This window comes from Octodon degus, unplaced genomic scaffold (assembly GCF_000260255.1).
Source record: "Octodon degus isolate 3935 unplaced genomic scaffold, OctDeg1.0 scaffold00148, whole genome shotgun sequence".
NCBI classification, from domain to species: domain Eukaryota; kingdom Metazoa; phylum Chordata; class Mammalia; order Rodentia; family Octodontidae; genus Octodon; species Octodon degus.
This window is the reverse complement of record NW_004524724.1, coordinates 3,579,992-3,590,909: the sequence shown is the minus strand read 5'-3', so window position 1 is coordinate 3,590,909 and position 10,918 is coordinate 3,579,992. Positions and strand designations below refer to the sequence as shown.

At 37.7% G+C, this 10,918-nt stretch overlaps 1 protein-coding gene across 1 annotated transcript in view; it reads right to left on the bottom strand.

Moving 5' to 3' along the window:
• Positions 1-9,772, bottom strand: part of Lrp12 (LDL receptor related protein 12) — a gene marked incomplete at its 5' end in the record, with an annotated part of 60,919 nt that extends 51,147 nt beyond the window's left edge. Inside the window, one exon of the mRNA XM_023702341.1 lies at positions 9,760-9,772. Coding sequence (XP_023558109.1) covers positions 9,760-9,772 — 13 coding nt within the window. The remainder of the gene's footprint in view (positions 1-9,759) is intronic.
• Between the last annotated feature and the right edge of the window lie 1,146 nt (positions 9,773-10,918).

Genomic DNA, 10,918 nt, shown 5'->3' with positions numbered 1-10,918 from the left:
AGGGGCTGGGAGAGGGTCCGGCCCACTCTGCGCCTGGGCTGGGACTGGTCCCGCCGGCGCAGGGTAGCAGGAAGCTCTCTGCACACTCACCGGACCTGGGCTAGGACTCTATATTTTCTTAATGTATTCAATTATTAGACTTCTAAAATTATTCCTACAGGTTTTTGATTGCAGTCCATTACAGACTTTAGGAACTGGCCTGAATCTATTTGCTACTTGAAAGAGCAATGATAATAACATTATTCATAGAAAGATGCACTATAATTTTAAACTATATTCTCAGTGTACATTTGGGGGCTATGTGTTTTTATATGTTTAGGCTTCCTGGAGTACTATGATAGAAAGATTTTATATTTGAAATTTCTTAGAAATAACTAGTTAAGGTACAAATACTGAACAAACACCAGTTCCTGCATCTAGAGAATACATCCTATCCCTCAAGGAACACGCAGAGATTTTTATGGTTCCTGTTGCTGAGCACCAGTGAATGTTCACACAATGTAAGTAAATTCTTTTATTCCAAAAATTAGACTGAACCATTGATAAAAGAGTTGGTGACATAAGCTAGGAAAGGAAAGTTACTACTACATGACTTTACTGGGTTCTAAGTATACTGTTTAAAGCTTGGTCAATACCTGAAGAGTTCAAATTTTTGTCGACCTTAACCCAGTGCTGTTCTTTCTGTATCAAATATCCTGCTGATATCTTTTTCCTACCTTGTTATTTATGAAAGAGTAATAGTTTGTTCTATTTCTAGCCATCTCTAGAACCAAAAGCATGAAGTTATGAGTGATAACAATGCATCCCACTGACAGGAACCTGGACCTCAGGTTCCCCAGTGGCTCTATTATGCAGTCAAGGACATGCCCAGTTCAGGGTCATTCTGGATCCAGAGCACTCTTTCGTCCTTCTCTTGCTTCACCTTTGGACCTTTACTCTGGCTCTTTTGTATCAAGTGTACATTCAGATATTTCTTGTCTGTTTTAACAAGTCCTTTCTTGCTAGCACACCTCTTTTCTACCTTAGTCCCTCTCTGATGTTTATTTTTAACCAAAGTATGAAAGAAGAATCTAGACTCACTATTGAAGCTTCTATAGCTATCATTTATTTCTGAACATGCTCAGTCTAGCTTTTAGCCCTATCAAATTCCTGAAATGTAAGTAGCAAAAGTTACCAACAATCTACCTAGAAAACACTTTACCCTCAGAAACATCAACTCTGAATCCAAGTGTCTGATAGCTGGAGAAAATCATAACACTATGAGCAACAGTGTCACTATAAATTCTTGCTTTCAATTAACCTGGCTACTCAATGCTGCTGCCTAATCTTTTAATAAAACTGCAATAGGCTGTATTTCCATTTCACTTGGGAACCATACCAGCCTTCGTTATTCTCAGGCCGTCCAACAACTTCCTCCCAATACTCTTAGTAAGCTACCTCCCTTGCTAAGAGGAGTCTTCAGACATTTTTCTTTCCTTTCTAGAAAACATTTTCATTCTGTACACTTAAAGGCTCAAGTTTCCCAAGTTGGTAGTTCTTCAATTCCGACCCCAAGCAAGCCTTCAAATTTTGCTTGGCTCCCTGCATTCCCTGAACGTAAGTACTTAGCTTGATCGAGTCACTGTGTTTGTGCTTTGCATTTACTACTGCTAGTCCTTACTGCTGTCCTGTAGAGTACCCGGAGATGCAGATAGCATTCTCACTCTACATGAAAGAGATTTAAGAGACTTGTTCAAGGCCACACAGCTGGTAAGTGAAACTGAGTATTTAGACAGATTTCTTTTCTAGTTCGAAACCTATAATCTTGAATAACAGCAACAGCAGCTAACACAAGCACGTGCTGTGTGCCAGATGATGGTCTAAACCATTTCCATGCTTCAGCATATTTAATCCTTACAATAACCTACGAGGAAAATGTGACCACTATTTCTACCCTAGCAACTCTCCACTTCCTTACCACTTTACTGTCATGTTACCTCGGTGTGTCAAAGTGTACCCTCAGCCTGTTCGTCCTCTTCCACTCCACACCTTGAATGGTCAGCACCTCCCAGCTGTCCAAGCAGAAGCCTGGAAGGCCTTCCAGATTTCTCCTTACCACTCCATTATTTCCTAATTTCATGATACTGCTTTTCTGCTTTGCTTTTGCTTTTTGTTCTTTTGCATTAAATGTAAGCTACACAAGAAGCACAGAATGCCTGGCTCACTAGACAATCAATATTTGCTGAATCTAACAATAAATGAGTTTGCAAGCCGGTTTCCTACTTTTGATCATGAAGTGCTCTGCCTTCTCATGAATTTTCTTATTCTCTGTACTGCTATTAGAACGTTTAAAAAGGCACATCTAGTATTAATCCTAAAAATTAACTATTTGTGCCAGTTAACCCCGACTATCAATTTGACTGGATGGAGACTCTAGGAGGGGTGCTGGATTGAGGGCATGATGTATTCCTAGCTGAATGAACTGCAGCATCAGGAGGCAGGGCCCTGTGTGAGGTGACAGATCACGAAGACTATGCATACTTGGTCCCTGGCCCATCCCCTTTGGCTCTCTCAGGCCCACTCTGCTTCTCAGCTGCCAGGAATACAGCTTTTCTATGCAGTGTCCTTTCACACATTGTTTTTGCCATGGATCCAGCTAACTGTGAACTGAGCCCTCTGAAACTGTAAGCCAAAATAAACCTTTCCTCCTTGAATCTGTGTTGAACATTCTGTCCCAGAAAATGGCAAGCTGATTAATATGCTGGTCCAACTCCTTTGTATATACTAGTTTCTAACAGCCACCCTGATCTGGTCTTCCCTATTTCATCAGTCTTTTCTGCTTTCAGCTTCCATGTATATATTCTGGTTTTAACACTGCTCAAGTGCCTAAAATTCTGCTATTTTTGAGAATGATGTTCTGTCTGCCTGGAACAGTCTAGCTTCCCTGTGCTTCCATCTGATCCAGGAGATACACCTTTACATATTATGAGTCAGAGATCCCTGTGCCCCCTCACTTCAGTGTTGTAAGCATATTACTATATAGCTCTTGCCATCTTGTGGGGTTATTAATTTAAATGCTATCCCCTTGCACCAAATTTTAAGTGCCTTAAGGATAAAATGTCTCCTATTTTCCCTCCTCACCCCGTTCCTCCCTGCCTTGGTGTTCCCCAGCAATGATCTCCCAGTTTCTGAGTGAGTAAACGTTGATTTAATGATTCAGAATTATCAGATTGGGAAATAAGGGATGAAGCATTCCTTGTGCCATTAAAACTCTGGTTCACTTTATAGTTAGAAAGGTAAAAAGGAGAAAGAAGAGAATAGGGAAGTATAGAGTGGAAGATAGGCATTACTTTATTCGTGAATGAAGAAAAGCAAAGGGAAAAGGAGTTCACATTCAGCTGTTCACTCCTGGGGACCTGTTCTTGTGCTGGAAGAAGGAAGATGGAAGCACAGGGAAGCTAGACTGTTCCAGGCAGACAGAACATTATTCTCAAAAATAGCAGAATTTTAGGCACTTGAGCAGTAAACAATGTCTACTCACAGCCCTTGAGCAGCTGCACTTTCAGACCCTAAGAAGCTCTGCTCTGTCCTAGCTTTCACAGTCTATTTGGGGAGTGGCAGGGAAGGCAAGGACACCAATTTTATCCATTTTGGATCATCAGTAACTCCTGAGTTCTGAATAGTTTACAGCTCATCTAGGTGTTTAAGTAATTCTTTCTTCTAAGCAAACAGCTAGCTTCCCATGTACTTCTACTGAAGCTCATCTCTTCACTTACCTACTCATTCATAAAACCTTAAAATAATACAAGCCAACTTGGCATTATCCTAAGTATGAATGTGAAGTCAAAGCTTATTCTTTTTCATACAACTTGTAAAAATTATCCTCTGTAAATAAGCTAACTTTGCTATACAGGTATGCTTCCTTGAGTAAAAGAAGAGGAAACTATTTTCCAGTATTTATTTGTTGCTACATACTTTTACAAATTATAATTTACTTATTAGGACAAAGTATTTGGATAGGTATTGTCCTCACTTTACAAATGAAGAAAATAAATTTTAGAAATACACAGTAATTACTTGCTCAAGATGGCAAATCTAAAAAACGGAATAGTCTATCTTATTACAAGAATTACATGTAATTCCTTTACTGTACCTTTTAAAATATAAATAGGTCTTATTTTGGATAATATTTCACCACTTACAATACTCAATTCATTTACATCCTTTTATTTTAAAACAGTTCTAGTGGGATAGGGAAATAGCTCAGTGGAATAAGTGCTTGTCTGGCAAGTGGAAGGTCCTCAGTTCAATACCTGGTACCACCAAAACCCAAAAATAAATAAATAAAAACAGTCCTAGCAGTAACTGATATTCCTTTTTTTTGTTTTGTTTTTGTGTTACCGGGGGTTGAACTTAGGACCCTGCGCTTGCCAGGCAGGTACTTATTCTACTGAGCTATCTCCCCGGCCCAAGAAGTTGACACATAGCAATTAACTGGACAGGACTAAATCTAATAACTCTGAGCATCAGAATCAAATTTCTGCTAAAAGCAGATGTAGATGGCCCTACCTATATTAATGACATCTAAACACCATGGGCAGGAAAAACCAGTGGCTAACCTGACAGAATCCAAAGGATGAGAGTGTTTTCAAAAGACAGGCCAGTGCAGGTAGTTACTGTAAAAAGCAATTTGTCTTGGGGGTGAAACTAGAATGTAGTATAGACCGTGTATGATGGCATGAAGTCACCATGGAGAGTCCCAAGTCCTGAGCAAGGAATCTTGAGTTTGACTCCTGCCTTAGTGAAATAGGTTAAAGTAATGCCAAGTATCATTTCATCTCTACATACCACAACATACAGCTTTACCTATCCAGGCTGTTAATGATAATTCTTGGCACCATTTAATATGGGCAGGTAAAAATCAGATTTTCTTGATTGTTCCCTATTGTCCGCTTACAGTCTGCTTATTTGAAGCAGGACCAACGTGTCAGTGTCACACTTCGGATGGTGTGTGTAGGCAATAGGCTCTCATGTTCCACGCCAATGATTTGCTAACAGAAACACCAGATCAGTTGTCTCACAAAAGCTGCCCACATTCTGTTGTGCCTCTTCCTTTTGGCGTCACTTCACTTTATCCCTCTAGCTTACGCCAGCAAACCTTTTCTGTAAAGGGAGGAGAACATAAATATTTCAGGCTCTGTGGGCCACGTGGTCCCTGCTGCAACTCCTCAGCTGTCACAGCAGCACAACAGCAGCCACAGAGAAAGCATACGCCAACGAGAGGCTGTGGTTCAATAAAACATGAAAACCTTCCCTCTGCAAGCACTGTTCTCTGCTTCCCCTGAAACAGTCTGTGAGGGAAGAGGAGGATAAGGCTGGACTCTACTTATCACTGCTTACTTTCAGTGTGGCTTTCGTATGGCCGCAGAGATGTGGCGTGTTGCAATGGTGTGTGTCTCATACAAGCCCACCCTAAGAAGGAGCCTCAAAGTCTTTATGCATTCACTGCATTTCAGCCAACTGTCTTCATTACTGGTTTTGGTACTCAAGCGTTCTCAGGCCAACTGCTCCTTTATACTGGTCACTGTGTCCTTCTGGCATGAACAACTAGTTGCTGGTAGCCTCCATGCTGTCTGAGACAACAGGATATGCCAGGCTCATCTTTTGTTTTTGCTGTTCCAGACTGGAAATCAGTCATTCATCGAAATACCCATGGTTCCTTTCAGTGAGAAATGGTACTTAGAGCCCACAATCACAGTTCTCTTTGTGCTTAGTGCTATCGTGTTATTGTTACAACACCTCACTGGGGAGTCATACAAAATACAAATCTTAAATTCTATGGTGAAAGCTTTAATGTAATAGAATCTTACTGGAAAACAAATACTGGCTCTGAATGAGTGAAAAATGTTTAATTCCTCTGTGGCTTAGTTTCCTGAAAAACAGTTAAAGTGAAGGGCATCTCACAGTTTTAATAAAAATGATTAAATTAATATATAGAGAACATTTCAAACCATAATATATGGTAAACAATAAAAGGTACACTCCAACATTCAATACAGTAGTAAGCTACTTTTATGAATTGATCACAGGGAAAGTAATGAAATATTTCAAGCAAAAATTAGTAAGAGCTTGTTTTTATAATATTACTTATAAACATGACTATAATAATCTAATATTCAACATTAAGGAAATAGTTTATGGACAGTGAATGTACAAGATAGGCTAAATAATACCAAAAAACACCTCGTGAGCCAAAAGACTGCCATTTGTACTAGCCAAGTATACACAATCATTGTACCATGTCCTAACCACTGTTTACTGTCCTTACAGATTCACCATTTTGAACACTTGACTTTCACTAAATTGATAGGTGGCATTTCTCTGCCTGCTTCGGAAGTTAATCTTCATTTGTAATTTTATTAGCCATCCAATTACTGTTGCTATAAATTATTTTTTGTCCATTTCAGGGAGAAAATTAAAATTTGATGTAGAAGGTATTTGCATAAGTTATTTAATAATCTTACAAGAAACCTTGAGGGTAGATAGTGTAAAAATCTAATAACTTAGCATCTTTTCATTTACAAATCCCAATTTATAGAAGGAACCAGAATTAATTCAGAAAACAATAAGAATCTGGCATCTAAGGCTCATCTATTTCTAGCAGCACAAACAGATCAGCTCTAGTAACAAATTAAAGAGAATGAATGCAGGAGGAATTAGCTTGCCTGCAAAGCTCAATCAGTTTAGAGGGTGCTTTAAGTAAGCTACATAGAAACAGTACAGCATAATGGTTAGAACACAGATTCTAGAGTCATGCTACCAAAGCCCTCTCACTTACTGATTATGTAAGCTAGGCTAATATACTTTGTGTGCCTCAGTTTCCTCATCCGCAATGTGGAAATAATAGTATTTATAAATAGGATTTTAACAACAAGAAAATGTATGTGTGTGTTTTAAAGCTATGTCCCCCTAAATTCATATGCTGAAATTCTAAGGTGACAGCATTGGGAGTTGAGACTTTGGACCTCAGGAGGTAATTATAAGCAACAGGAACAGCATCCTTATAAGACAGATCCTACAGAGGCATCTAGCCATTTCCACCACAGAAGGACACATGTGTGGAAAGCATGGAATATAAACAAGAAAGTAGATGTTCCCTAGATACTGAATCAGTCAACACCCTGATCTTGGACTTCCGAGCCTCCAAAACCATGAAGACTAAATTTTTGTTGTTTAGAAGTAACCCAGTTTATAGTACTTTGTTATAGCAGCCCAGGTATTTACATATATACAATCAGAAAGACATGTGCCTTGAGTCATGTGACCAAAACAGGGCTGGCTCATAGGAAGTGCTGCGTTTGCTGTGTTATCAGAAGAGTTTATACATCAGTCCCTCCTTGTCACCTGCTCTTTCATACGTCAAAGTGTGTTATTCAAATATTACATTGCATTCTAACTACTTCACCTTCCAATACACCAGTAGGTGTAAAAATCAAGGCATGATTTTTAAAAAAGTGCGCTGCATGCTAATCCAGATACACTGTCCTTTTTAAAAAAAAAACTATCACTACAGCGATTCCTATCCTGTGGTACACAGCACTGCTTCTCAGATGTGAACATGAATCCTCACCTGACAACTGCTAAAATGAAGATTTTAATTCCTATCAGGGCAAAGCCTGAGTCTGTGCATTTCTACCATGATTCTAGGTGGTATGGAGGCGGCTGGTCCTAGAAAGACACTTTGAATACCAGAGATCTAAGTTTATGAATGAGCTTCTAGAAGTTCTGGAACCATAAGACACTGTCTACAAAATGCTTGGTGAATGTGCCTCTGGGGGTTATTTTCTGAGGAAAGATGCCACAGTTCCTACCATATTCTCATGGGTGGGGTGAGAGCACAGTAGAGACAGACAAGGCATTCCACAGCTAAGATAAAACAAAACTGACATGAAATAGAAACCTTTACACATAGACATTAAAGACAAATTATAATTTAGAAGACTAGGCCTCAGTCTTTAAAGTATATAATTAAAATACACAAACACAAAAGTCTAAGAGACAAAACAATAAAGCCAGAGTATCTAATATTTGCTTAGTAGAAAGTAAAAAAGGAGAAAATTTAGGGGATTGCATTTAAATACATATGCATATGTGCAAAGCTATATGTACACACTCCCATAGTATATATGTATGTGCACATACAGTCACACAAATATAAAAATAATATAAATTTTGGAAAAATATCAGTATTTAGGTACATGAGCAAAATTAAAAGTGACTATTCACAACCTTTTAAAAATGCATCCCACTAAAAGCCACTGCCATTAATTCTCCTCATGGTACTGCCCCCGCTTCACACGCACGTATCCCATTGTTCTTGACACTCCTGAAGCTGTTCTGAAGTCCTTTTCCTAAATGTCTCTATGAGATGTGATTTACAAAGCAAGAGAAAAGAAACAGGGAATGCTGCTGCTGAGTGAAATCGAATGGAAAGGCAGTTTGTAAAAAACGCCATGCTGGGTCCTCACCCACCTTATTCACCAGATCTGGCACCATGTGACTCCTGCCTCTTTCCCAAAGTCAAAATGACCATGAACGGTAAGCATTTTGAACTGACTCAGAATAACTAGGCAACCACAACAGCCCAATAAAAGACTAGCAGAACTACTTCAGAAAGTGGTATGAGTGATAAGATAGTATGTTTAAGGTTAGGGCAGTATTTCAAGGATTAATGGCAATGCATCTTTTATTGTAATAATTTTATTTAAACATTCAAAGTAGCTTTACATCGTATCTCATATACAATGGTCCACCAAATACCAAAGTAATAATGACTAGACATACCTATAAACTGGTGAAAACTGTAAACTAAAATATGCCAAGGTAATTATACGCTTCTGGAATAGCAAAAGTACAGGGACTAATATGGCAATTTAAAGCTACAAGATGATAAAGTAACATATGCAGAATCCTAAACCAACAGTCATAAAAGTGTAAGGTCAAAATTAAAAAAAAAAAAACACCTCAGAATATATATAACACATGCATATTTCTGGGAGGAAAGAAAAACAATTTAAGTACTTGTTTCAATAAAATAAATTCAACTGGACTGAAAATTTTAAGAAAAATGATGTGACAATAGAACAACAACACGAAGAGAAGGAAAATCTAAGGAAATTAAAGTAATCATTGAGAATGGATATGAAATTTTTAATGGAAATTTTTAACCTTATTTTTAGCTTTATGATTAAAATTTCAAAGATAAATACAATAGAAAGAAGAGTATATAAGTTTTCATGCATCACCTTCCCATCTTTAAAGGTGATTACAAATACCAACAAGTATGTCTATTCTTGTGATTTCTCTTCAACACTGTACTAGGAAGCTTTAGTGAGGACTATTAGGCATGAGGGAAATACTATCTAGAATGGAAAGGATGAAGTATTTCTACTTACAACTATGACATGATCAAATATACATAAAAAACCCTAAGGAATATGTATAAATAAAAATCCATTAGGGTTGATAAACAAGTTCAGCAAAGTCATGGATTGCAAGAAAGAATATATTCCTGTGCAAGGCAATGCCAATCAAACATTAAATTTTAAAAATTACACTTGGAATAATATGTAAAAAATATAAATAAATTTAACAAATTAAGTAGAAAAGCTATGATCTGAAACTACAAAGCATTATTGAGAAAAATTAAAGACTTATATAACCGACAAGACAACTATGCTCATGGGTCAGGACTAAAACTGGCTAGACAGCAATTCTCACCATTGTTCTCACAGGTTCACTGGGGTCCATATCAAAATCTCAGCTGCCTGCTCCCCCTCGAGGAGTTAATCCTAAAACTCACATGAAAATTCAAGGAATCCAAAATTGCTAAGCAATCCTAAAGAAGATGAACAAAGTAGAGGATCCACATTTCTTGATTTCAAAATGTACAAAGCTACAATACCAAGGAGACTGCGGTATTACTATCGGATACACAGACAGACATTTATAGATATTTATGTAAACAGAACGAAGTTGAGAGCTGAGAGGTAAACTCAGAATTACACTCAGTTGATTATTATTATTTTTTTTTTTACAAAGGTGTCAAAAATGGAGAAAGAATAGTGTTTTCAACAAATAATGTTGGGACAATAGGAAGCCAAATGGAAAAGAATGAACTGACCTCTATCTCATAATACTGGAAAAAACAAAAATTAACCCCCCCCCCAAGCAACCTAGGTCAAAATACCTACCCCTAAAGACTCAACTATAAAACTCTTAGAAAGAAAATACAGGCGCAGTCATCTTCACCTTGGATTAGGAACTTATTTCTTAAGGATGGCAGAAGCAACAGTAACAACACCAAACTAGATAAATTGTAACTATCTCAAAATCAATAGCACTTGCGCCCTGACAGACAGGTATATAAGAAAGTGAAAAACCAAACTAGAGAACATGGAAAATATTTTCAAATCACAGAACTCTTACAACTTAAAAAAAATTAACCAATTAACATATGGGTGAAAGATCTGAATAGATGTTTCTCCAAAGAATACACAAAATGCCACCAAACACATGGAAAGTCATTCATTACTTATTAGAAAATGCTAATCAAAGCCACATGACATACTACTTTGTTAGGACAGATATGACCAGCAACAACACAGCCCTGGTAAAGACGAGGAAAGCAGGGAACACACTGCTAGCGGGAAGTAAGACAGCACCAATATTGGAAACAGCCTAAAGTTCTTCAAAAAAACCCCACCAAACACAGTTACCCTATGCCTAGAAACTCTACTCCTCTGCATATATCCAAGAGAACTGAAAATTTAAGCACATACAAAAAACTGTACCCAAATATTAGCTTAATAATAATAATAATACAGCAATATTAGCTAAAAAATGGAAGTTATCCCAATGTCTGTCAACTGATAATCAA